The sequence below is a fragment of the Agelaius phoeniceus genome, chromosome 4 (assembly GCF_051311805.1).
Source record: "Agelaius phoeniceus isolate bAgePho1 chromosome 4, bAgePho1.hap1, whole genome shotgun sequence".
Classification (NCBI taxonomy): domain Eukaryota; kingdom Metazoa; phylum Chordata; class Aves; order Passeriformes; family Icteridae; genus Agelaius; species Agelaius phoeniceus.
In genome coordinates this window covers 51,473,450-51,501,193 of record NC_135268.1, presented here as the reverse complement: position 1 = coordinate 51,501,193, position 27,744 = coordinate 51,473,450, and the positions used below count along the sequence as shown (strand labels likewise).

The 27,744-nt window shown below is 38.7% G+C and overlaps 1 protein-coding gene and 2 long non-coding RNA genes across 8 annotated transcripts in view; 2 read left to right on the top strand and 1 right to left on the bottom strand.

The window, feature by feature from the left end:
* Positions 1 to 523: 523 nt before the first annotated feature.
* On the bottom strand, positions 524 to 7,421 carry LOC143693977 (uncharacterized). The gene is made up of 2 exons (XR_013182133.1): positions 7,301 to 7,421; positions 524 to 7,121 (listed from the first exon to the last, which is right to left on the bottom strand). It is a non-coding gene; the product is annotated as an uncharacterized LOC143693977 (long non-coding RNA).
* LOC143693978 (uncharacterized) lies at positions 2,968 to 7,333 on the top strand. The gene is made up of 3 exons (XR_013182134.1): positions 2,968 to 3,234; positions 6,288 to 6,539; positions 6,996 to 7,333. It is a non-coding gene; the product is annotated as an uncharacterized LOC143693978 (long non-coding RNA).
* A 73-nt stretch (positions 7,422 to 7,494) lies between the features above and the next one.
* The window catches only part of N4BP2 (NEDD4 binding protein 2), a 35,943-nt gene continuing 15,693 nt past the window's right edge, over positions 7,495 to 27,744 (top strand). For 3 of the 6 annotated variants that reach the window (XM_054633164.2, XM_077177600.1, XM_077177601.1), the window contains exons 1-10: positions 7,495 to 7,594; positions 11,769 to 11,883; positions 12,174 to 12,346; positions 14,917 to 15,256; positions 17,069 to 18,290; positions 19,132 to 19,256; positions 20,418 to 20,506; positions 22,044 to 22,120; positions 23,849 to 24,004; positions 25,309 to 27,623. In XM_054633164.2, the coding sequence (XP_054489139.2) occupies positions 15,040 to 15,256; positions 17,069 to 18,290; positions 19,132 to 19,256; positions 20,418 to 20,506; positions 22,044 to 22,120; positions 23,849 to 24,004; positions 25,309 to 27,623 (4,201 nt within the window). In that variant the 5' untranslated portion in view covers positions 7,495 to 7,594; positions 11,769 to 11,883; positions 12,174 to 12,346; positions 14,917 to 15,039. Of the gene's footprint in view, positions 7,595 to 11,768; positions 11,884 to 12,173; positions 12,347 to 14,710; positions 14,807 to 14,916; positions 15,257 to 17,068; positions 18,291 to 19,131; positions 19,257 to 20,417; positions 20,507 to 22,043; positions 22,121 to 23,848; positions 24,005 to 25,308; positions 27,624 to 27,744 lie in introns of all 6 variants that reach the window. The other 3 variants (XM_077177598.1, XM_077177596.1, XM_077177599.1) reach the window with 3 other exon arrangements.

Sequence of the window (27,744 nt, the reverse complement as noted above, 5' to 3'; positions counted from 1 at the left end):
ATTGCTGTAACTAGCAGCTTTTGTGTAACAAATGGTGAGGTAAACTGACACTAAGCAGGATACCTGCAAGATATTTATATATTGTAGAATTTTGAAGCCATTGGGTTGTGGCATCAGAAAATTTTGTAAAATATTCATGTCTCAATAGGACATGTATTGTACATATCTGTACTTGAGAATAAGGCCTCTATGAAGCTATTTTGGGAGAGAAATAAAATACATTTTTATATTGTTTTAATTTTACATTAATTGAAGGTCACTGTAAAGAAAACAGGTCCTTGAATCACATGTGATTGGCAAGCAATTAACTTCTGGTAAATTAATTGCATGGGCAATGGAGGACAGTCTGTCTTGACAGGTAAAAGCATTTTTTCATTAGAGTAACATTAATAAATGATTGGAACTTGCCTAAGATTCAGACTTGCACTGAGTATTAGATCTACTTAGAAATTCCATCCTGCAACAAGGTCCAATATTTTAACATTTAAAATTTCTGAATCAGAGCAAACAAGACACCTCAAAATTTCCAGTAGAATGAAAGTACTAGTTTTTATTTAGAAGAGTTGTAATGACTTTTTTCCCAAAATTTAGTAAGGTGAAATGGACTGATAACTTGATATCAAAAAACCCATAAAATACAAAAATACATCCACTAAATTTTATTTATAGTATTACATAATTGAAAGAAAATAATAACAGATAGGGTTTTTTTTTTCCTTTTCTTTCAAATTGACATTTTAAATTGTTTGTTTCCAAGTGTTTATTTCTGCATCTCAGGATGATGTGTACATTAAGTAAACTTGGGAATCAATATATTTGAGGAAATGCATCTCTTTTGCTCTAAGGAAAATATTTAGTTTAGGAGATCTAGAGTACCTTAAAGTGATAAAATCCTAATATGAACAAGGTAGTTTGTAGTTATTACATGCTATCTTGAGGAAGGTAAGCAGGTAGGAGCATAAGATTATTTTAACCATCTAATACATATAATGAGATATTGTTCTAACTAAATGAAACAAGCTTCTTTATCTTTCTGCCTCTACCCTAAGTTTTCCTTAGTGAAGACAAAGTCCAACATGGAATTGTTTGGATTCAGTTGCTATCACTTATGCTAGGGATTTGGCTCTTAGTAAGATATCCCAGGAGAAGCTCAGCTGCCCAAGAACATAAAATGCTGAAGTGTCACTGCAAATTCTTGAATTATGTTAGTTCTGTCTTAATACAGAATATTTTAGCCCAGTTCAAAATCGGTGACATTTCTTCTGCAACTGTGCCTGTCCTCTTAACAACTGCCTGAAGGCAGACACTTTGTGGATTGGAAACCTGGAGATTTTCTGTTCTGGGGCAGTTTTGTTCTCACAGCTCTGGCTTTAGGAATGAATGGAGGCCATTAATGATACTGTTCCGTGAAGTGTCCTTTATCTAAATCAGCAGAAAATAATTGTTTTGTAAAAAACAATAAGTAAACTTTCACATCCTGGTCAAATTCCAGTTTAGATAACAGCACCCTGCTGACCAAGCTCCTACCATTTCAGATGGATAGTAACTGCTTATTAACTACTCTGTGTTATTGCATGGCATAGTTAAGCAGCTGTTGCATTTTATTTGATGAAGATGTATTAAGTGAATCCCTCATGGTTTTGTTATTTTGGTTTTTAACAAAACATTTTGGGAATGGTAGAGGTTGCAGAAGCATCAATGATTATTCATTTTGTTCCTGTTAAGTCTAATTCCTGCAGTGATATACATGAAATCAGTTTAAAAAAAATAACACAGAAATGCAATTTTACTGCTAATCTTGTTCTTAAGCCATTTAAATATGCAGATCTCTAAGATATCTGTTATTAAATTTACCATAGGATAGGATCAATGCAGTTTTTAAAAATAAAGTGGTATTCAACAAATAAAAATATGACAGTTACAATCAAAGTCAGCTTATTACTTTTTATCATATGCCAAGGTGGCATATTAAGGATTGTTTGTTCTCCATTTCTGCAGTTTAAACAGATTAAGGTGGATTTTTGGTATCTATTGAATTTGACATATCAGATTGATAAAAACAGCAGAGCAGAGAACATCCAATACAGGAATCAGATTCACCACAAATCAAATCTGTAGTGTGAGCTTATTCCAAATTCAGAAGGTCCTTGTAGCAGTGAGGATTTTGTCAGCTATACAAGCATGACCTCATTCTCTATGCCTGCAGAGAAGATACAATTAAGTATAATCCTTCAGTTCTTGGATAATAGCTTTTATTGTCATTATCTCTCTGCACCTCCTTTCCCAAAATCCAAGCATCTTTATGGTTCATATATTCTGGAGATGTTTAGCATAACAGGTATAATGAGCAAATTTTATTTCTGTTCTGCAATATATCTGGAGTACCTCATTAAAGTGCAGGTACTTTAAATGAAGACTAGTAATATGCTGCTTTAGCATGTGTTTAAACAAGAATTTGAAAATTTGCAATTATTAACCTTCACTGGTAATGTTATAAATTCCTTTGATAATTTACTGATGGACAGGTGAACCAAAGTCCTGATTTGCTACGTGATTTCTTTAGCATTCATTAGTGGTAATACTGGAATAGGCGTGACCTGTTTACTTAAAAATGCAATTCTATTGATATCAGCAGAATTTTTGCTATTGTCTTCAATGGGGCAAAACCTGCCTTAATGATCTAGATTTCTGCTGCTTCTAAATACTGTTTTTTCCTGTTTAAAATAAAGCTGAAATAGAATCCTGTATAGAGGGAATTGAGGCATTATTTTAATATAGATATAATAAATCTGCACTATTTGGAATTAAAAAATGAATGTGTGAAATAACTAACATTACTGCAGTGATACCTCCCTGTTTCTTCAGTTAACTCTGCAATCGATTGCTATATGGAACAGAAGATCAATATCCTGCAAGTACAGAAGCCAGATAGGGAATTTCTTAATGGAGATAAAACACCAACATTCACTATGCATTTGACTTAAATCTAGAGATGGGTGGAGAACAAGAGACAGGTATGTGATGTACTCTGCACACATTTCTTTTTATAAAACTTTTCCTTCTTTTTTTTTTTTCCTTAAGGAATTAAATTTCTACTTTGGAAATCACATTCTGGCAAAGGGGAAGAGTTATCTTTTGTAGGAACACAAAGTCTAAGATCATGGACAAAGGAATATTAACAGGAGACAGAGACATTCCAAGAAGCCAAGTTAAACATCTTAAATCAGCATTAAGGTAAATCTATTAAAAAAAAACAGGGAAGGATAGCTTTAATTTTAACACTCTTTAGTTTCTGCAATGGTAAATGAAACCTTAAGCTGGCAATGGAATGTGGAAGATTCCTTAGGAAGAAGATTACAGCATTGTGGGGACTGGATCAATTTTTATGAAAATGGTTTCTGCAGGAACTAGATGAAGACTCTTTTCATCTCTCCTTTCTGAGGAAGGAAAAACCTATGATAGTTCAGGGCTTTGATATATTAATGGTCCAAAGCAAAGTTCTGAATAATGATAAAAACTGTACCTTAAGCTCCTGAAAAGATAACTTATTTCAGATTTACTGTAGCAGGCATTAATTTTTAATGCACACTTATTCCTCAGGCCTTTTCCTACAGTATTTTTAATTGTATATTTAACATGTTACTGTAAGTAATAACAAGTCTTTAAAACTGGCAAAGTTAAACATGTATTTCTTGCCACACCAGTACGTTCTTCAAGCCAAAAGTTTAGCTGCAAATTGTTCTTGCAAATCAAAACCTAATTTTTTTTTTGAGTATGAAGACATTTTGAATGTAGAAGAAAGGAAATCACAATTTGCTGAGTAGATGTAGACTGTACATAATCAGAAACATTATAAGGGACTGACATTTCCTTGTTCTATGGCTCTACTCTGGTAATATTACTACTTTATTGTGATTTATAACAAAAGCAAAAACATACTAAAGTATTTTTATTTAAGAAGGCAGCACTAAAGAAACTAAAATGGAAATCTATTGCTAAAGTATTCAGTGAAGACTAGACTAAACACTTTAGCCAAACAGCACAGATTACATGCTGTATGTTCAAGCCGCTCCAAGTAAAAACAAGCCAAGTGCAGACATAAGGAGAGGCAAAGGAATGGAAAAAAAAACCCAATCCAAACCAACAGCATATATAACAGGTGATTATGGTGTTGTTTGAAAAAGTTGTGTGAAAATTTGAAGGACACAAAACTTGAAAGAGCCTCTATTACGTGATTATAATTTTCTAATCAAAAATCCTTCCTATTTAAATCAAATCCCTCCTATTTACAGTGTTAACTGTGACAGTGAGAAATCTGCCAGTGCCCAAATTAGTCTGGTATTTTCATGGTGTCAAATACTGTAATATGTACAACTGGCAAAGAACAGCATAGTTTCATGCATCAAGTGCCAGCAGCAACACCCCTCTAGCAGTGCAGTTTAATGGAGGCTATCAGACTAGAGCATACTGAAAACCTCTCTCCCTCTTTTTTTGGCAACCTTAAAAATATAAAGATGCAGTCATTACACTGGAATTTACATGACCTATTTTTCCAAACGTATGATTAACACATTACCAGCATCACGCCCTTGAAGAAAAACGATTTTGTTTCTGATACTTGTCCAGACACTGAACACATGAAGTAAGGAAACAGCTCCCAGGACATGCATGAAACTGTCACTTGACATCACACACACACAAGTTCCAATCAAGGCAAATTTTCCTCCAGATTTTTTGACACGTACAATGGCAGTGTATTGAATAATTATTTATTTTGCTTTTGTGAGTCATGGCAAGAGACAGCCTTTTTGAGATTTACGAGCACATCCTCTGGATGACATAGGCTTTATGTATTGTATTAGAAGTGTAAATGTTTGTCCTTGTTTATTTAAATATTGCACACTATGTATCTACAAGATAAGTACTGAAATGGCAAAGTCACAGGCAAACTAGCAATGCCTAAATCAATTTATTTCCCAAAATATTAAATATTTTGAATATGAATTTCAAATTTTCTTACATTACTTTTATTGAGAAATACATATATTGAGAAATACCACATAAAAAACCTCTGTTGTTGTGCTACTAAATAGCCAGCACTTTGAGATTGTGATCCCTACAAGCTTTAGACAAATTACCCCAAGCAGCCTTCTGCAGTTTTGCTGAGCTACCCATGTGTACATAGTTCACCCTAAAACCAAATATTATCTTTTGCACTTACTTATTCATTATTTGCATTAAAATTAAAAGTTACATCTATAATGGAAACAGTTGGGTGCTGGTGGCAGAAGGAGGCTCTCCAGCAGGCCATTAAGGAACCAGAAGTGGGAGTACCTGTGATGAGACACAAAGCTGGCTGTGACTTCTTGGTCTTTCTTGTGAAGCATCTAAGATTAGGTGCTAAATAAGCAGATCTTTAGTAGTCCTCTGAAGGCCACATCTTCCATGTTTCCCTGTTTGAAGGGAAATAAAGGACAAATGAGGCTCAGGGATGCCACTTTCTTTGAATGGGATGAATCACACCATGAGGGATCGATCTGCTGCTTGGGAGACGACCTTACTCTCCTCATGGAGAACCAGGCATAAGCACATAAGCATGTTCTGACTGCTGTGACAGGAAAGTTGTGACTGTAAGAGGGTCCTGTGGAGCTGGGGCAGTGCTGTATGAAGCCAGCTTTCTTTGCTGCCTTGAGACTCATGCTCAGTGTGCCTGCATCAAGGCAGGGGTTGAGTCCCCCACTGCAAGGCACCTCACTACAAGGGGCTCCAGGATCCCCACAGACCTCATTTCCTGGAGGGCTCTAAAGGGCTTAGTATTGCATGCATGGACAAAAGAGTGCAAAATCTGTTTTATATAACACATGTGCACCAGATAAACTGTAAAAGAAAGTGGATTGGTCTGTCTCTTCCTCCTCTCTTACCCTTGATCCAGACCACTAGGGAACCTGAAATGTTGTTAGTATTGGGAGCATATTAAATTGTGAGCTTGTTAGCCAACACTTCCAAGACTTGAAGTTTGTTGCGTGAGTTGGAAGCTTGTTGAACTTAGTTGTAAAAGTTAAGGGCTTGTTAATCAACACTTTTGAGACTAAATAGTTGGATTGCTGGAGTTAAGATGATGATACAATAGGACATTAAAGTTCCCTGACACCTGGATTGGTGTATTTGTTCAGCGTGATGAGAATTTCTAAAGAACATCAAGCACCCTAGCAAGTGGGTCGTGACACCCCGTTGGGAGGGAAAATGCTTCTCTCCTTTCACAGGAGTGTCCTGTTTCTGTTCCCTAGGAAGATCACAGTGGGACACCTCCAGCAATGTCCTCCTGAGGCATTGTGCCCTGATGGGAGGCGGCCGCATGCAGATGGCAGGGAGGTACTTCAAGACAATGGGCACAGGAATCCATCCCCGGAAAACTGGATGTACAAGCACCAAGTAGTGGAGACCCTGCCTATTACCTTGCTGGGATAGGCAGGGAGACAGAGCCGACGAGGGTGCCTATGGCAATGTAATGAAGTCCTATTCTCAGACATCAGTAATGGGTAAACTTCATATGTAATTTTCCAACTATATTTTAAAGCCCATTTGGTGACAGTGAAATTTCTCAAATCAATGAACTTCTATAAAAACTACAGAAAAGTTCTCCCAGTAAAATCTTCTCATCTTGAGTGTTGTTTGGCGGGTTTTTTTTTTTTTTTGTTTTGTTTTGTTTTAAAAATAATTTTATTTTAGGAGCTCTGCCCCTAAAACCCTTTTGCACCTTGCGTATGAACACGTGTTGATAAATTCAAAACTCTTGTTCACTTGGTTCCTTTCATGGTGACTTCACAACAGTTCTAATTTAGGGCTACTTATCATCATTTCAGTCCATCAGAGCACATCTCTTTTCTTTCATCCTTCCATAATCCTCCACTGTCCATCTCCATCAAGTGTCCATTGCTTGCTGTAGACAATGAAGCCCTCTCCTCCTAATCAGCTGTTTCTCTATTCTGTTGCAGCTCGTAGCTTCCACAGCAATCACTGATGTCAGACCCCACCGATACTCCTCAGCTTCCTTAAAAACTCATTCTCCTCTGCCATTTCCCCTTCAGTATGAGCCTGCAGACCCACGGCGTCATTCCAGACTGTGGGAGATATCCTCAACGTTAAAAATTTTAGTAAAACTGGGCAGCAGCAGCAGAAACTAAACACTCACGCTTTTTGTTACAAGTGTGAAACCTGTCACTACACGGCTGAGAGATGTCACCGCGCTAGCTGCCGGCGATCCCCCGCCGTTGCTGAACTCACCCCCGTAGCACCGTACCTAGCAGCGCGGCTCTCACCGCGCAGCTCTGCCGTCCCTCCCACGCAGCTTTCCCAGCCGGCTTGCGGCGCGGAGCGGCCCTCAGCCCTCAGCCGGCCGGGGCGGCACCGCGGGCCCGGGCGGGCAGGGGAAGGGGCGGGGGCGGCGCGGCGCCTCCTCCCGGGCTGCGCTTCCCCGGGCGGCCGGGGAGCGGCGCTGTGTCCCCGCGGCGCACGCCCCGCCCGAGCCTCCGCTTCCCGCGGCCGCAGCCCCGCGCCCGCCGCCGGCGGCAGCGAGCGAGCTGAGCCGAGCGAGGTAACGACCGGCGGGGTCTGGCAGCGGGACCGGGGAGGAGCTTCGCCCTCCCCCCGCTCCCGATAGGGCGTGGAGCTGTTCGCCGCGGTCTCCCGGGGGCGGGAAGCGGGCGGCCCCCGCGACGCGTCCCGTATGGCGGCGGGCCCGGGGGACCCGTCCCCGGCGTCACGGCAGAGGAGTTGCCTGCGGGTGGGAGGGGAGGCAGCGGGGCGGGGGCGGCGCAGCTTGATCGCCCGCCCGCGGCCGGGCTGTGGGCGCGGGTCGTTGCCGCCGAGAAGCGGCCGCGGTAGTGGCAGTGTGGTCGCGGGCGGCCCTTCCGCCGCCGGGCTGGGGCCGCCGCTCGGGCCTGCTCTCCCCGGGGCCTTCGTGCGGCCTCGGCGCTCCCCGCCGCTGTGGTGAGCGCCGCGGTGCCGGCGGCCTGGCCCCCTCCGCCCGTCACCGAATTGCCCGGCCTTCTGCATAATCCCGACTGCTGCTCTGCCGGCAGCTGTGGCCGCTGAAGGAAGGGTCAGGGCCGGCCAGCCGGTGGGAAGGCTTCGGCCGCCCGCCCCGCAGCAAGCAGTGCGGGGTGCTGGCGAACTTCGTGTCGCCAAGATAAATTCACCCCGTTCAAAATGAAATCAAAGGATTCTGAGTACTCTTTAAGGGCTTGTTCATTCTTACGGTCGAGAACCGCTGAGACGTCTTTATCGTGAGATTGTTTGTGACCTTTGTAGTATAGTATCTCTCCGTGCTTTGGACAGGATTTGCAGTTTTGCTGGTCAAGTACCATAAGGTCACTGGGACTTTGGAGGAGCCTGGCTTCAAAAGCGAGGAAAAAAAACCCCAAACATATTTACCAGTACTTCTCTTAACTCATGTACTGGAAGACTGAGGACAGCGTGACTGTTAAGAGAGACTTATATGCTGTTTTATACAATGCATTGACAAAGTTTAGTCTGCATCTTAGTCCTGTAGGAGAACCTTACAGTGAAAAGTTGAGAGTAACTTCTTTCACTCTTCCAGAAATAGTGAAAGTTTTAGATAACCCGTCTCTAGTTGAGATTTGAGAGCCGAAGGCTTAAAAACAAATGGAGAAAATTAAAGAAAGACAGAAAAAGTTAAGCATGGTATGCGTTTGTAAGGTTGAAAGTTTTAACCCTCGTTCTTCCCAGCACAGTCACCCTGGCTGGGACAGGGCTTGCTTGTGTCACATGTTGCAGCACGTGTGTGCAGTTTGGGTTCCTGTAGACTGTGTGAAGGAAACTGGCGAGGAAAATTTAACAGCATCAAAGCACGTGTTAAAATCCTGTATTTTATTTTTCAATAAATACAGGCTTTTTCTTACTGTCTCTTGGTTTTTCTTTTGTTTTAGCTATGGAGTTGCTCTCTATTTCTTGTTGCCTTGTTTACACTTTTTTTTTTTAATCCTCTTCCTCTTTTGTATTAGTGTTAATGCTTTTCATCTGGGGAAGCCACTGATATAGAGGGAATATAAAAATGTTACATATGGGGCTTTGGGGGATTTTAGGTCTCAGGTGTTGTGCAGTCTCTTGTCTTTTACTCCTGCCTGTGTACTTTGTAATCTATGCTAAGTGGCTGACACAGTCAAATTACTATTTCAGGAATGTTTATAGAGCTAAATTTACATGCAGAACAACTCCATTAAAAAAATAATCCTTGACTTTTAAGAGGTTGCTGCCTTAGTTTTTCTCACAGAGGCTCTGCTACTGTAAGAATGCCAGTAGGGCATTAATTAGCTCTCAGTCATATTGCCTGTCAGAACTGAGTAAGGCTGAGTTTTGAATAGTCTCTGGAAGCATGATGTGGGCAAGTTGCAGCTCCAGGACTTCTGGAGTTCTCTTTCCTCTTTCCAAATCCTCTCTGACTTGTAGTGGGGAGTTGGAATAAAATCTTAAGCAGTAGTACTGATGTCACGTGTGGAATTGCAGAAGCACCAGCATTACCACAAGATTCATCTTTGTTTGAGCCTGCAGCATCACTTCAGAGATTGGGCAGGGGTCACAGTAACACAGCTGGGCTGTGTAGAGCGTGCACTGGGGACAGCCCAGGTAGCCCAAGAGCTCAGCATCCTGGAAGGTCTCCCCTCAAAGCCAAATTTGCCATGGGAAACCCTTTCTTCAGCATGCTTTAGAGGGCTGTGAGCTGTATGGGAGAAGGACATAGAAGGGAAGCTATAAAAGGATCAAATATCTCTAAATGTCCCTAGAAGTGGAAAGACATTTTGCAGATACTCTTTACTATTTTCCACACAAAAAACTCCACAAACTCATAACCAAAAAAACCCAAGCAACAACCTTCTCCTCCTAAACAAGGAGAATAACTGGTTGTTTTTGGTTTTTTTTAGTTTGTGATGCTGCATATCTACACTCTTCATAATACCAAGGCCACTTGCATTTTTTTGCCCAAATCCAAGTTTTGTCCTTCAGCACACAGCAAAAGGAAGTTCCTTTCAAGCAGGCCTGGTGGTGGAGAACACACTCACTGGTGGCTTTCCTCCTCCTACATCACTGCTTTAATCATGTACATCCAGCAGATTTGACTGTCCCTTTCTGGGAGCTCTATGGAAGGGCTCCAGCAAGAGCAGCTTTGTGTCTTGAAAGGAAACTGCACAATGTCGGGTTCCACAGCTTCTGTCACCTGTGAAATACTTGGTGACTTCCACTGCAGGTTGACTTCTCAAGACATGGCATGTGCAGAAGAGTTTTTGAGTCCTTCCTAGGAAACATGGCTCTGTTCTTCCTGCAGGTTGTGTTTGCTTCATAAGCATCTACTTCAGTTGAGTTTGTGCTGGTTTTGTACTCTTGAACTTTGTGTGTAGTTGGATGAAGCTTTTGTTTTGTTCTCAAAGGAATACTTATTTTTTTGCAGCAGCTTCAAAAGAATCTGTCTGACCTGGGACAGACTTAAAAATCACAAAAGTGGAAAAAAATCCTAGCAGAACAGATTGCATAAAGCAGGTGTGTGTAAGTTAGTTAGGAATTAGACCTATTTGTTGGTGTATTGCACTCTGACAGAACTTGATATGACAAAGGAGGACCTTTGTTAAAACTGTGGAACAGGACCTTGGAACAACCAGTAGGAATAACACAGAGTGGAAGAAGGAGAGAGTAGAAAAGATCCTTGAAGTGTTTCCAGAAGCACTGTCTTTAGCTGGGTACAGATTTTCACATTCAATAATGAAGTGACCTATTCCCTTGCTGACTGCTGGCAGAAATGGAAGACAGCAAAAGGCTCCCAAACCAACTTTGCTACTCCTACACTCACTGAGAAAAATCTGCTGGAAGGCATTTCCTGGTTTTTTCTTTCCTTTTTACCTTCTGGTTTTTAGAGGGGTGGCTTTTGGCCAAAAAAGAAAATCATCTTATTTTATAAATACTAGAAAGCAAAATGAATTGCTGTCAGTTTGATTTCATTGGCTGCTTTTCCTCTTGTGCTTGTATTTAAATACTTAATAGTTTTTCTCCACTCAGGAAACCTCAAAGTGCAAATGAACAAATGTGGAAATTACCTTTGTTGAAAGGGTGTTCTGTAAAATAATTGAATGGCTTTTCAGCTTTTCCTGGTATGGTTTTTCTGAAGCCACTTTGTTGAAGTGAATAACTTTCTATGTCTGCAACATGTCCTTTGTTTTGTAAATTTGGATTCTCATCAAGTTTGTGCTTAAGTGAAGTGCTTTGTGTGTTTTGATAGCAGTTTTTAATTCTTTGGAGCAGTGGAATGAAGTTAGATGTAAAATGTGAGATGGGTATCTCCATTTCTTGTGAAGAGTATTTAGGCCATCAACTTGTCATGTTAGGAATGTGACAGAATAGTTGTTTCTAATTCTTTACCTAATTTAGGTGTACATGTTCAGTTTGGTTTTGGTGTTTTCTTGTGTGTTTGGGTTTTTTTGTTTTGATGTTTATTCTTTATTTTATTTTGTTTGGTGGTTTTATTGCTGATTGGGTTTTTTTTTAAATTTGTTTGGAAGCACAAGACTTGTGAGGAGTAAGCTCTAGGCTAATATGTAAACTGGAATTGTCAGACTTTGAGTAGACCTAACATCTTTGGTATGTACACAATGGATTAGGAGTTGGCAGATGCTTTGATGAACCGAAGTGCAGTTCTTTAGCATTAGTAAGACTTTACAAATAAGCTGTGTAAGTAACATAATCTTATTTTGATGTGCCAGATTTTACTTGCCTAATTTGCCACATGGTGGAATGAATCTAGTCTTCACCAGCATGGATATGTAAACCTTTTCAAGATGGTTAAGAACCGTGGCGAAGGACCAAGTGGAATGGCAAGTGAGGAAACTTACATTTATTTCTAGCTAATTCTTCTGCTATGTTATTTCATTACCTGATGTAAGTCAGCTTTTTTAAAATAAGAAGTCATCTAAAAACTGAAATCAGGTAGCTGTTCTTAGCCTTAGGAAAACTTACAGTTGAGCTCAGCTTGAAATGTTGGGTACTTATTTAAGTTATTAGTTGTGCTTAATCTTCTCAAACCTATTAAGTGTATTGCTCAGTGTTAAAACTGCTTAAAGTGAGAAAAATACAAATTTTAATTTGTATTCTGATTATTCCTTTGTCAGGAGGAAGCAGCCACTTCTGCTGACATCTGATTTATGTATTAGAAAGTATGGTTTCCTGACAGAAGAGTGCATTATAGTTTTTAACAGCAGATCTTTATTAAATGTGCCATCAGTGGTGGTTTTGGAAAGATGAGAAAGGATCCACTGTGGGGCAACTCAGTGAAGCTAATGATGTAAGTCCTGTGCCATTGCTATTTAGTATGTATTACAAATAGGAATTTTTTTCCAGTCCCAGCTTGTAAGTATATATGTGCATGTGTTTTTTTAAAAAAGCCACAAGGTTTGCATGGACATTGCATGATAAATATTTTATGTAGTTTGAAATTGCAGACTAAAAAGTCACCACCACCACCCAACCATAGCCAAACCAACCTCTTTTATATGTATGGAGTTAACTACCCTAAAGTATTCAGAGAAATTTAAAAATATATACAAATTGGGCAGCTTTGTTCATATTGTTTGACTCCTGTGTTGTGTCAAGGAGACAGACTTCCTCTGTCCTTAAAAAATGAAGAGAAGTAATACTGATAAATTGTTTGCCATTTGAACTTGGTCATAGTTAAAGCAGAAGTTTCTCATGCTGCTTAATGCTTCTAGTAAACCTTCAGTAGTAGTTAGAATACTTCTCTGGTCTGTTTGCTTAAAAAATAAGGCCTTGTAATGACCTCGAAAAACTTTCTTTACTGCTGATGGTTTCCTAATGCAATCTTTTTGATTCAAAAAGTAGTTTAGTATTTTTCTTCTTCTATTCTGTGTGTTCTGCCTGCCCTTGAATACTACCTGTTTGCTTCTTTTCCTATACTTGAGATGTTATGTGTAATAGGAATTGCAGTCAGAGTATGTTTTTCAGCAGCATGTCCTTACAGGATTGATTATTATAAAAGAGCTGGATTCAAACACTGGTAACACTTGAAGTGTTCTGCTTAAAGTCTATTGCTGCACAGTAATGTCAAGGTGCATGAATAACTTTCTCCCTTGCAGGATCTTTCCTTTGTCAGTGAACCTCTTTGACTGAGGAACAATTACATTTTTTTAATACGGGCAACATTGTTTAAGTTAGAACAACCTTTTCTACTGGCTAGAGGATGAATCAATTAGATACAGAAGTTTGAAAAACAAGACCTGCTGTAACTTTTTTTGTGATTGTTGAATACTTCATGACAGTGAAGAATGGTGTAAGGATGGCTAATCAGAGAGGTGAACCAAAAAAAGTGTGATGAAAAAACCAGCTGCAGTTGTCCCAGCTCAGTCTGGCCAATTAGTATTTTCTATGGTTTCTCCTTTATTTTTGGAAGTCTGCTTCTTCCTTTTCCTGTGTATTGTTTTCCTTGTCCTGCATTTCAGATTTCCTTGACCTTGTTATTGTTTCAGACATCCATCTGGTTTGTCTGTCTAAAGTCCATACAGACGTAATAGAAACCCCTGGGATCCTAGAGTTGTCTGTTTTGCTTTCATAACTTTCTATGACTTGAGAACATAACAGTCAACATTCTGCTAAATGTTCAATCTCTTGGTTGTTGGAAGAGATTGATAGGGGATAATGGATCAGTGCTGTTTGAATCTGGCACTAATTTGGCATTGTCATTTGTGTGCCAGTGATCCAAGGAAGGAAGGACTAAGTGAAAATGGAAGTGCTGTCATCGATTTATCTGCACATGTTGAATTAATTGGTCATCACTGGCAAAATACCTGTTTTATATAAAAACAGGTATTTTATGGCCTACTCAGTAATTGTTATTGGTAAATAGTGAGTCTTTGCTGTAATTTCAGATTTCTGAGCCTTACTAAGGTTTGCTTCTGAATAATTATTTGTAAAAAATATAAATTAGTTTATTATGGTCATCACAAGAACTCAACAGAGCTTTGATACTGATATAAATAAAAAAGGGAGACCATGCTGTACTTTGTGCTTGTATTTCTATTAATAAATGCTTTTCTATACAAGATTAATGCAATAATTGCAGTTATTACAGATCCTGTCATGTAACTAGATGTGTTCAAAGGCTTCATGGCAGAAGTGTGGGGGGTGGGCAGAAGCCTCTTCTTGCTTTATGGTTTATACAGTTGTAAAGTGTTTTTAACAATTAAAAAAAAACTCCATCCAGGTGAGGCACTTCTGGATATCACTTGGTTCAACCCAGTAATCACATTAAGCAGGAGTGCCTGAAGCATATTACCCAAGCCCTGAAACAGCCTGGTTCAAGCAGGGCTGTTTGGTCAGGTTTTGAGAATATGGTGGGGTTGCAGACTCCACAACCTCTCTGCCAATGTTTGAAGACTGAAGAATTCCTGTTTTTTCTTAAAGTATATGGGTGGGGGTAAGTCAAGAAAGACTTGAAAGATTTAGTAACATGTTTACATCTTCCAGTACTTTCATAAGAGGAGTAGTTTCTGAATGTTAACTGAATGTAGATGTTCCATAATGTTAACTGATCCTCAGTAGCAGAGGAATATTTGTGAACTGGCCACCTGGCATTGCAAACTTTACTTTTCTGGATTTCTCTTTTAATCTACATTCTATTTTTTCTTTCTTCCAGATGCAGATTGCGTGTCTAGTTAACTGGAAAATAAGGCTGCTCTAGCTGTCAGCCATTTGAAAAGAAAAAAGGCAGACATCTAGAAAATGCTTTCCTGTATGCTTATGTATATTTTTAATCTTTTAGCTACTTAAGTAGAAGACATGGAAATGTGATTATGTATTTTATTAAAGTTTTTCTGTTTTGTTTTTTTTTTTTAATTCCAGGTCTGCAACTTCTGTTCAGTCTATCCCAGTTAGGAGAGCTTTTTTTGTGATTTTTAAGCTTAGTGCTGTCAGCCCTGTGTGAACAAACCAAAACAAAAAGCACGCTGGGTATTAGAAAACAAAATGCCACGGAAGAGGAAAACTGGTGGGAGTCCTTCTCAGAGGAATGGCAATTCTGACAGAGCTGCTGTTGCTGTATCCCAGGGGGACCCAAGCCACTTAGTGGCACAAGCAATGCGTTATGTCAATAAGGAAGAGCTCCTCAACAGCATGTCAGAGATGTTTTCTGACCTAGATCCTAGTGTGGTTTATATGGTTCTGTCTGAATGTGACTTTAAAGGTAAATAATATACAGCTGACATTACAGTTTTGTTTTATGTGCAGATAGCTCTTAAGTGGTGCAACTCCAGAAAAGTTGGTGTGGATGTTGCAATCATTTTTGTGAGTTTAACTTCTTATAAGTAGGTGAGTAATAAGGTTTTGAAATTTTACAACCATGTGAGATTCTCCAATTTTAACAGTGTTTCTGTGAGCCTGATAAATGGAGCAGTGTGCTCCTTAAATGGAGGTACTGTTTGGAGTGGATTGTTCGGTGACACAGAGCAGGCACTGGTGGAATTGTGAGGAGAATCTGGTTTTTCCGATTAGTTTCTGTGCCATATTCTGCAAAATGCTGTTTCTGTACTTGGGGTATTTTATGTTCTAGATCACAGTTTTTTGATGGTGTGCCATATGTGGTCCTGGCAGCATTTGCTTTTCCTTAAATACTTGAACTGAGCTTTTGTTTTACATTTATTTTGTACTGTCATCTTGTCGTGTCCACTGGGGATTAGTTTCTGCAGGATAAATTCTGTTTGCCATGTTTAGTTCTCTGCAGCCTTGCTGGAACTAAAGCCAGGAACTGGTTTCTTTCCCTACATTCTGCTGACCTACATACCCAACTCTCCTGGCAGACTATTTTCATATTTATGCCCAGTCCCTCCCAATCTTTTGTGGTTTTAAAATTCCTCTATATGCAAGGTTGTTTGTTTATGATAAAAGTACTGCATGAGGTGCAGGGGAAACAGCCACATATGGAGCATTTTAATCAATTTGCATTCATATGATCAGATGTGATTAACTGAGATTATTGTAAGAATATGTGCAAAGAAAGCAGATTTGGACATTTTTTTGTATGTATGAAAGCTAGGTAACCATTAAAAGCACTGTTTTTATTACCTAAATTGTACAGAGTTTAAAACTTAAGAACAAATGGGAGAGTGCTGTTATAATTGTTGTTCATTTAAAAATTGAATTCGATGGAATTACGGATTCATGCTTCGAACTCTTAATAAGATTCAACATTTACCATAATACAGTTTTATCTAAAGCTTATTGGAGAATGCAGTAAACATGTAGAATTCATAGCCTTGTACTGTAAACAGTAGTTTAAAAATGGAAAAGTTAGCATATTTGAGTGCTAATAAGTTGTTTTCATACAGTAGAGAAGCTGGAAGGATGACAAAGATTTTGTTTAATGAATGCAGACAGAGTCATACTTAAATGAGCTGAAAGTTTTTGCTGCACTTTTAGGAAAACAGAAGCTTAGCTTTAGGGCTCAGATGATGTTTGTGCCTGCTTTTCATTTTGTTCATGTTGATCACTGGCACCCTCTACTCAATTTAGTGGCTTTACAAAGAATTTATGCAGATACTGGATTTTTCAGGGTATATTATATCAGATAAGACATTTTTAAGTGGGCCATAATGAATGTACTTTGCATACTGCTAGCTCTTTCATCCTTTGTAGAGTTTTTTGTTCGTTTTACACTATTTCAGCTATATGAGAGAGATTAGAAATAAGTATCCATTTGAACATCCAGCTCTGATATTTTTTCCAGTTAAAATTTGTAATTTTTAGACATATTTCCATAGTAATTTTTAAGTTTATTAGGTTGTTATTTTTCAATATGTCCGTATTGAATTCTGCCTTTACTTCTAATGAGAAATGGGTCAAGGGAATTTCAGAAGCTATGTTTAAAGGTGAATTGCTGAACTGTCTTTTGGTTGTTTCTTTAGTTGTAATAAATGCTTCCTCAAGTAAAAAACTGCATGTGCATCAGCTTGGGTTTGCTTAGTTGACCATGCTTTATTCTGTTTATCTTACCCAACAGTAGAAGATGCTATGGATCATCTTCTAGAGCTGTCCACCCATGCCAAAGGAGTAGCATTCTCAAAAACCTTGAGTTTTGATTTAGCAGCATCATCATTACCTCTTGTTAATCAGCAAAGATCTACTGCAAATGAAGGAATGGGGGAAGGTACTGCAGCACATAGTTCTTCTGGAGCAGCAATAGAAAAGATCCTGTCACCTGGTGTGCAGCTGACTGGAGAACTGGATTCCCTACTAGAAAATGCCTTTCAGAGTTACAGCTTGAATGAGGAATTGCCTAATTCTGCAAATGACCAAATAGTACACAAGCACCCTATGGAACAGGGGGGTTTTACCAAATTTCCTGAGTGGGAAAAACCTGATTCAGTTTGCGATGTCCTACTTTTTCCAGAGCAAGCAGAGACAAATAATGAGGTTTTAGAAAACTTCTGCTGTTCCCAGCCACCAGTCAGTCAGCTGAGCATCCAGACAAGCTCACTATCTGCATCAGACAGTTTTGCAGAGACACTGGAAGATTTTGATATGTTGGAAATGCATGTTCAACATGCTGTGGCTTCAGAAGTATATAAACTATCAAATGGAGAAATACCGTGTGAAAATTCTGATCAGACACAAGATACTGTTTTGGATCAAAGGAGTGTGAGTGCTGCTTCTTGTGGGTCCTCCCAAAGACTTGTGGAACTTGGAGTAGCTGTTTCTGAAGATCCTAATTCAAGATGCCTGGAACAACATGAAGATGCAGTGACTGCCTTTAGCAGTGCTTCTCTTCCAGAGGCGTGTATCTCTCCTGAAACATCCAGTTTCAAAACACAAAAACCTGCAGATGCTCAGCAAACTCAGCAGGGTTATAACTTAAATTTTCCTACACCATCAGATCAATCTCAACAACACTGGAATCTCATGGCTCCTGTGTTTTATCCATCCAGTGGAAGTCACAGTTTTGTAATTCCTGTGGCTGCCAGTCCAGGGCACTGGAGACCTATTTCTGACTGTAGAACTTCGGAAAAAGGACCTTTTGTTTCCTCCCCAGTGGTTTCAAATGCCTGGGATGGCAGCTCTTCTCTGAAGGTATGGGGAAATCAAGATAGAAACTCAAAATTGAACCTCCCGCAAGCACAGCAACCACGTGTTTGTCACATGATGAGAAAAAAGATGCAACTAATAGGTCAAGTACTTGTTCTTCTCAGAGGTGTTCCAGGATCAGGAAAATCATATTTGGCAAGGTAGAACATTTATATTGTGAGCTTCTAAAAAAAATTGCTTTATCATGTACAGGATTTGGCATAGGCAGAGACAGTTTTCTGACACTTGTAAATAGTAATGTGTAAACCCTAATTGCAAGCTACACAGTACATGCAGTATGATAGGTAATAATAATGGCTGAAAGAAGAGTTGCTTGCAGGTCCTTTCCTAGTGGAAATTGAAATAGGAATGATGAGCTTTAACTTCTATCACTGAGCAAAGGAGTTTGTCAGCAGAGCATCATTGCTGTAGTGTTAGGTCTGCTGTATTCTTTCAGTCCCAGTTTATTTCGAGTGTTTTCATCAAATAACACTGATAGAAATATGCCAGCTCTTTACAGCCAGAAATTCTCCTTTCACTGTGTAACTTTTATTGTATAAGTAGTATATGTTAAGCTTCTTGGGGGGAATTTTTGATTCCTTTTCTTACTTTCTAAAAGCCTAGATTGAACTAAGACTCCTTTTGACTGACACCTGAAACATGTGATGCAATTAAGACAGGATATTTGTCAGTGTGAAAGTATGTCACTACATGTAGATGGAAAAATATCTCCCTTGATGTTTCGAAATGAGAGACATGTAGGGAAACTGTATCAGCTCTCTCCCCTAGATAATCCTCAGCCTTTGGAAAAAACAAGGGAGGGAAATTATTATAGATCATATTTGCTTGGAGGTTGATTTTTTTTCTCCTCTTACCTACTGCTGCTTCCATTCCAAATAATTTTAGTTTTGTGCAAGAGTCTAAAAAAAGTATGTATGGTAGTAGACATTGCAGCTTGGGAGGAGAAGGGGAAAAAGCTGTTTATTTCTTGATCTTTCACAGGAATTTGCTTGAGGATAACCCAGGTGGAATCATTCTTAGTACTGATGATTACTTTTACAAACATGGACAATACCATTATGATCCTGATTGCTTAGGGGAAGCACATGAGTGGAACAGGAAAAGAGGTGAGATATAAATAAGGGATTAGCTTGCTCACAGTTCAGATCTTGTGTGCTGTTTAAAAATCTGCCTGGCTTGTTATGTGACGAGCATTTACCCCATTGTAGAAGTATTTTTTAATATATTTGGAAAAAGAATATGAGCACAAACTCAGAAGTCATCTGCTCATTGTGTGTTTTGCAAGTAGAAATGCCACTGTCTTTGTCAAGGGTATGTTTTGTCCTCAGATTTTATAATGGTATATATTTTGGGTGGTGTCCCATTTCTAGAGTGGTTACCTACACCATTTCCCAGAACTATTTCTTCTGAGATGATCTATAATATACATATGCAGTACGTAACAAATGCACAAATAATACACAGATGTCTTCCTGCTCTTAGTTATCTTTTTTTTCTCTTGTACACAAAATTGTTGTCAAATTTAAACAAAATTAAAAGAGCAAGACAGAATAAATTATTTTTCCCCATTTCATAATTGGATGGGGGTTTTTTGACAGTGACCTGTGCTAAACTCACCATAGAACAAGTCTTTTTAAGCTTTTACTTGCTAAATTTGAACCATGATTCCTTTTCTGCCATCAAATTTCTACTAGTGGAGAAATTAAATAATAAATGTGGGATTCAGCAAGAACTGTGATTGTTCAGACATGTTGTAACATGGCTACAGAAACATGGTGCTGTGTCTCAAAGTGAGTGGTTCTATACATTTCATTAATGTGTATTTAAATTACAATAATTCTTTTGGTTTTTCATATTTTATACAGTTTACAGAGTGGACTAATCTTAAGACTGTTATAAAGCCAAGAATTTTGTATGCAACAAAGAAGTCCACTTTAAGGTGATCATGTAGTTTTTTTAGTTTAATTTACTGATTGATTAGTCATCTTGATGCATTTTACATCTGCATTTTCATTCCTTGATTATCATACATATGTTAATTCAAAAGCTAATGCCATATCTCAGTAGTTTTACATGTGAGGGGGGATTTCTGAAATAAAGGGCCTTGAAACAGATCAAGCTATGGCAAGAGTTCTTTACACAGTGGTTAATCATTATGGATTATCTACATAAAAATAGAACAAACTTAGAGAATGAGTATTAATATGTTCATCCTATTGTAATGAAATTAACTGTATTACCTTGTTTTGTACATGTGTATTTTTCAGCCAAAGAAGCGTTTGAAATACGAATCTCTCCTATAATAATTGACAACACAAACATACAAGCGTGGGAGATGAAGCCTTATGTTGCTTTGGTTAGTATTACAATTTGACCAATGTGAAAAGAGATTTTTGTCTAGCATAGCAACAATGTATGTTTTCAAATGGGAGTGTCTTTCATAGTCTAGCTTCTATTCCACAAGGAAGTCTGGAGTAAAAAAGCCAGTGTTGCATAGACTCATATTGCTCAGTGTCATGTTGTGTTGCATGACTCAGTGTCATGTGTCATGTGGTATATGAGCATTAACCTGGCCTAGTTACCAGAGGCCAAAGCCAAATGCTTTGTTCTTGGGGCCAAAAGCAAATGTTGAAGAAACTGGATTTTGTTCCTCTTTTATATGATCAGTAAAATTAGAAGCTGCTTTAGAAATGCAATCAACAGTAATGAATGAGTGAGTGATGTGTGATGCTTTGTAAAACTTGAAAACTCAGTTCCATCCTAAATATAACATAGAGCCAGATACCAGTTGGAGGCTAGAGTTACCAAATATTGCTAGCTTGCTTGTAGTTATGCAGATTTACTTAATACTTTTTGTTGAAGTGATCCCACCTTTTCACTTAATAGTTTTTAAATGGATACCAACACTTTTAGAGTCTAGAGTGTATTTTGCTCTTGATCATTAACCATATTGGTTGGTAGTTAGAACAACATTATTTTATCAAATTGGTTCTGATTAACTGAAATAATACAGTGCAAAAAAGTATTATAATGTGGTCTGGGATTTCTCCTTGCCTGTTACAGAAACACAGCTGAGAGTGTAGTACATATAATTGACAGCTTTTGAGCAGATACCTTACATGTGCTGCATGTGCTAATGGATTAATGAACAGTGAGACTTTGACACACATAATTTTTGTTAATAAAATGTTTATTTTATTATTCTTGCATTTATTAGCAACTGTCAGATTAGCAGTTCTTTTCTAAGTTATGTCTTTCATTTTGCTGTTTGCTGAAATTGAGATGCAGCAAGAGTTCTCACAGAAGTGCAGTGTTTGGTACAGTGAAAAGAATTTTTTCTGAAAACAGGAATGGGGAGAAACAGCACAGTACTTGCAGTGTTTCTCCTGATTAGACTTTAGGCTCCTTTTCTGTCATGATGAGACTGAACTATATAGAAACCATTTACTTGCAGCTTGGTCATGTTTCCCATGTGGCAGGAAGGCTGTCCACAATAGCTGTGCTAATATAACTGAATTGCTTGTTTTGGAGCTGGTTCACATCTGGTCAGCTCTGAATGTAAGCTGTGCTCTTTCCTCTGTCTTGGAGAGGCTGTGTAGAAGTGTGTATGCTGTATCTGGAAAGAGATGATGTTTTGCAGTGTTGTCTCAGAAGACACATCATGGCACACATTTAATTTTATAGCACACATTTAATTTTATGGTAAGAGATACATAAATGTTTTTTTTAAAAATCTCAGTTTATATAAACCAAAGTGCAACACTGAACAAAAACGTTCATTCCAAATGTTTTATTCCATAGGTATGCAAGCTATGCATATAGTGTGCTTTGTCATAGAAATAAGAAATGGGTGATGTGGCATGTTCTGTTTTATATTATATATCTTTATTCAGGCTCAGCAGTTCAAATACAAAGTAATGTTCCGAGAACCAGACACTTGGTGGAAGTTTAAACCAAAAGAACTTGAAAGGTAAGAATGTAAAGGAAAATAAAACATACTGCACAGTACAAGCTATGATTTTGAAAAAGGTGTCGTTTAATACAATGGCTAGTGAAGTAGCAAGGTATCTGTCAAAATTTTTGTGATAATAAGTAGCTTTTTAATGATATTTTGTGGAATTTTTAATGTATGTATTATAAGATCTTCTGTCACTTCAGTTACATGCAAAAGGTACTGTTAGCAATAGACACTGTGATGTTTTCATTATTAGAGTTCTTGGCATGTAAGGTATAGTGGCTGTTCCTCTGGGTCACTGAGGTTGCAAAAATTATGTCAGGTTGGGTCTGTTTTTGCATCCTGGTCTATTGCTTTAGTTGAAGTGTTTCTGCTGTCATTGAATTTAGGGCAGTCAGCACCTCGTGGCCTAAGAGGCACAAACCTCTTAGGTGCATTATCACTGTTGCTTACCTCTTCTTTAGCAGGACTTTCTATTACTTAGGGCTGAAATCAGCAAGACATAAACCCTATGTAAGGGAATAATAAAACATAGGAAAATATAATGAGAAAATTGGCTAGATGCCAGGTTCAAATGTTGTGTGAGCAAAGTTAAGGCCTATGTCCCTCTGGGGAGGGACTGCAGCTCTTTAATGTCATTTTTATGACTTGGATGCTGGGACAGGGTGCACTCAGCAGATTCGCAGGTGATATGGAACTGAGCAAGAGTAGTTTATTCAGCCTTAAGCAGAGATAATTGAAGAAGAATAATTGTGTTGCTTTCAGCTACCTTTTGAAACATTATAGAGAAGACTAAAAAGAGTTGTGCAGGGATAGGACAAACGAAACATCATCAAGTTGGAACTCTCCGTTACATTAAAAAAAAGCCCAACATTTATTTTAAAGGTGGTTAGGTACTGAAAGAGTTTGTCCATAGAGTTTATAGACTTTCAGTCATTTCGGATATTCAAAATCAGCCAAAAAGCTCTGGGCAACCTGATCTAGCTGTACTTTCTCTGAGTAGGAGACTGAAGTATGGGACTTCCAGGGGTCCCTTCCAACAGAAGTTCTTTTCTGATTTTATAGTATATGTTGTCATCTGAATTTGCATGATTAGCTTACGGTTCGCTGCTTTTAAAGTGAGGTAAGGTAGATTATTTTCCTTTTTAAAATAAGTTAAACTTTTTCTTCTGTATTTTCAATTTCTCTTTTACTATCCTTGCAAGATTCACTTGTTCTAGGTGGCACTGCAGCAGAACACAGTGCTAATTGGTGCCTAACAGAGTTAGTGAAAATTTCTGGCCAAAGGGTGTCCAGAATAATAGGGGAATAGGTTTTCTTCAAGGCTCAACGAGTTCTTTGTTTAGCAAAACCAAGGAAAGAAGACTGAATTCAGAAGTCTTCTGTACCCAGTTTGGTATCCTGCATCACTGTCAGGATCTGATATAGTGTGTTTTCTGAAACTTCTTTGAGGAAGATGCATTATTAGTACAGTTTTAGATTTTAGTATTATGCAAAACATCCAACTAACTGCAGTACAGGGAGACCAGATGGGGTGGAAAAGTGGAGCAGCAATTTGTGTGATGTGCCCTGTTTGCAATGCCTTAGTGCACTGATACAGAAAGAATTGCTGTCTCACAGCTTTTCATCTGGCTCCCTGAATTCTTTGGTTAGTCTTGCTGTAAATCTATTAAATTATTCTCCTTTGTCATTGTAATACAGAAATTTGAAATGGCTTTATATTTGTTTATTTTCAATTCATAGGAGAAACATTCATGGTGTATCTAAAGAAAAGATCAAAAGAATGTTGGAACGGTATGAACGCTGCCTTACTGTTAGATCAATATTGGATTCTTCAGTTCCAGACAAATCAGAAGCTGCTGGTTGGAGTGAAGATCCTTGTCAGGAGGAAAGCCAGAGGTTAGATTCTTTCACTAGCTTTATAGCATCAAATAAAAGACTAAAAATGCAGCCTTTTAGCTTCTTAGCAACAAAACCTGGGTAATAATGTCAAATGGTGAATGCATTTAAAAAGACAGTTAAGTAACACAAAAAATCCCTGCATGGTTTTTTTAATTTTTAAGAATTTCAGGACTGTCAGAAATGAGTAGTCAAGGGATCTAGTCAACTTTCCAATGCTTTTGAAAGCCTCCCATTATGGCAGTGTTACTTTTCAAGAAGCCAATGTTGACTGACTTGCTGTTATCTTAGAAATGTGTTGTTGGATGTATGCTATAGATAAAAAAACACTTAAAATCTCTAAATTGTTTTTTAGAAGAATGTTGTCCCAAATAAGAGCAAATGACAATTTCCAAGTCTGTATGTTGATATTAGATTATATCTTGGTGGTAGAAGGTGTATTCTCTGTGCAGTAGTAACAGGTTTTACTTGCTCTTCAATATACTTGATTTAAACTTGCCAAGGTTTCCATTGGCTGTATCCAGGACTGTTCTGTAGTTGCCAGTCTGGATTGTGCTGTGGATTGTAGTGCACAGTGTCCTGCTCAGGAATGGCAATCCCCAGCTCAGTGCCCCCACTGAGACTCCCAAACCACACACTCACTGCTCATTTGCTCCCCCTTCCTCTTCCCATTTCTGCTCCAGCAATGACGTGAGGTGGTATAAAATAACCTCCATGTTCTGGCCAAAACTAGGACACACAGGAAATCAGATTTGATTTCAGTTATTATTTCACTTGGGTTTTGCATGTGTGATGTATTTGAAATGATAATTAATGGAATGTAGTTGATTGTAAAAAATTGTTTGACAAGAAATGGCACATTCTCTCCTAGTTAATGTCTAGACTGTCTTTAGCATTAAGCCAAGAGGAGAGAGCAACAGTCACTAGATAAAAGTATATTTACCAGACTTGCTGATCTGAGTGAGGAAGTGTCTGGCAGCAAAGTGCTTTGATACAAAACTGAATGCTGGAAATGGGATGGGGGGAAGATTGACTCCTGAGAAAGTGTTCTTAGCCCTGTGCTCTAGTAAGAAGAGCACAAAAGAAAGTTAAGAAAGTACTTACTAAAGAAAGTTCATCTTTGCTTAGCTCCTTTTTTGTTGAGGAGTGTTGGAGTTAGAGCTAGTTATAAATTTATTTTCCTTCTACTAGAAGTCTAACTAGGTTAAACTCTCTATGCTGTCTCTAACTGGAGTTAAAAATGTGGACAAATGTTTTAAGAAGGTTTGAAATGGGTTCATATTTCATTCCAATTTGTCTTTCAGAAAGAGAAAGGCACATTCTGATGTAAAGGAAGAAGAATGTTTTGCTTCTGAGGTGGAGCCTATTGAATTAGCTGAAGTTGATAAAACTTCTCCCAGTATTTCTCTAACATTAGAAAGTACTTGTGACCCCAAGCAATTTCAGAAAGAGGAAAAAGAAATGGAAAATATCTCAGTGGAACACAGTTCTGAGAACAGCACTGTCCAAGATGACTTGGAAATTAATTTATCAGATTGCATCAAAAGAGAGCTGCCCTTGGAGAAGAAAGAAGAAAAGGGATTAAATACAGAAGAAAATACTGAAGCAGAAATGGATGAGGTTGATGTGATTCCAGCTGAAGAGACTGTGAACTTACACACAGGTGGAGCTGAGGAACACAGTGATAACAACAGTCTCAAAGTTCAAACTGCAGTTGAACAATTGGGCAGAATGTGTATGGAACCAAAATCAACACAAACGAGTAACACGGTGGAACCAAGCAGTTTGGCTTTTGACACATCAGGAAAACCAGAACTACTGAACTTTCTGGGTGACTGGCCCATGGAACAAACAATGGGACAGAGAGTCAAAAGATCTAGAAGACTAGAAAAATCTCCTCTGAAGAGTGATAAGGAAGGTGAAACTCCCAGTCAACAGCATTCTGAGATAGATAAAGAGCAAGTGGGCCTGCCTGAGACATGTACTGTTGAGAAAGGACATGAGGATGAAAGTCTACCCTGTAGCTGTTACTCTGTTAGTTCAGATAAAGTTACACCAGAATTGCAAATGTTAGAATATTGGCCTGTCTCAACCTCATTAGAACAGAGACAGCAAAGGTCAAGGAGAATGAGAAAAACAAATTTAAACCAGTGTGATGAAGACAGAAATACTGAAGATGACACTAATACGAATGCTCTTGAAACTGTACGTGTGATTCATGGGTCACCTGTGAACACTGAAGAGCAACCAGATACAAGGAGTTTGCCTGTACACCAAGAGGAAATAGTAGGTAGTGAAACAGTAAGTGAGGAAAAATCCCAGCAAAGTAAGAGAACAAGGAAACATCACAAATTAGCCCTCACCTTTACAAACAGCAGCTTGCCACATCCCAGAGAAGAGGACCACTTGTCTAAACTTAACCTGGCAGAAGAGAAACAGAAAACAGACTTGTGTAGGCAAAAAAGTAGCTATTCACAGACTGAATCACAGGACTTTGCTCTCCTGTGGAGATTAGAAAAGAAAATGCTTTTTCCTGAGACAACAAAAATACTGCATGGGAGGTTAGATGGCTTTAAACCCAAAGACATAGATAATGTCTCAGATTCTCAGGAAAAAATACCCTATCGAGTTACGTATGATAAAAGTACTTTTGTGGAGGAAAGTGAGCTTATCAATATTGATGAGTCTGAAAAACTAGATACACTCTGTAAGCTCTTTGAGTCTGTTTCATTTGAAGCTCTGAAAGATCTGTATGAAAGATGTAATAAAGACATAGACTGGGCCACAGGTCTACTGTTAGACTCTGATGAAAAGTTACGTAAAGCTGTTGATACTGAGAGCTTTCAGGTAAGCGAAGCTGAGCCAGTGGCCACAGACCTTGATTTCAAGGCAAGTATAAACTGTGATGAGAATCTCAAAGACTGCAAACAAGCCCCACAAGTACTTGGGGCTGGTGATACTTTTGAGACTTCAGAAGGCAAGGACTCACCACTCAGCATTGCAGAAAGTAGGGCTGCCAAGACAGCTGTGACAAGTGCTGATGTTTCTGACTCATTCACTGCTACCTCATTGGATAATTCAGTGGAAGTGAAAAATTCTGTGGATTCAGCCCCTAGAACTAACACAAGCAGCTCAGCAGCAGGAGTCATTGAGCTGTCTGTTTCAGGAAAGCAGAAGGGAGGGAGTGAGAGTCCTTTTGAAGAAACTGTAAATAAGCCATCACTTTTACAACTTGATGCAGTTTTGCCTCGTGATCCTAACACAATTTCTACCAATTTGAAATCTGAATTAAACAATGAAAGTGACAGTAACCCTTCAGAAAGCAATGCCAAAAATTCCAAAGGGACTGGTTTGTTACTGGAAATGGATCATGCACCTCTGGTTGGTCCTAGCAGCAATAAAGAACTGGAGAAGGATAAAGAAACTCAGGAGAATTCCAGGGAGATATGTGGTAAAGAAGAAATTGACACTCCAAGCTGGGCTGCAACTAAAGCCAAGAGACAAAGCCCTGTACCAGCATCACATGCAGCCTTCAGTATAGATTGCCTAGAATTAACATTGCCTCCTGAATTGGCACTCCAGCTGAAAGAGATATTTGGACCTGTTGGCATTGATGCAGGTATGATGTAATTATATACATGTTTTTATGAAAAAAAAGGGTAGTAAACCTTTCTTTCTTTGCCTGTGCTTTTTTATCTTCATGCTTGATTTTTAGGGAGTAGATTCCTGTAACTCCTCAT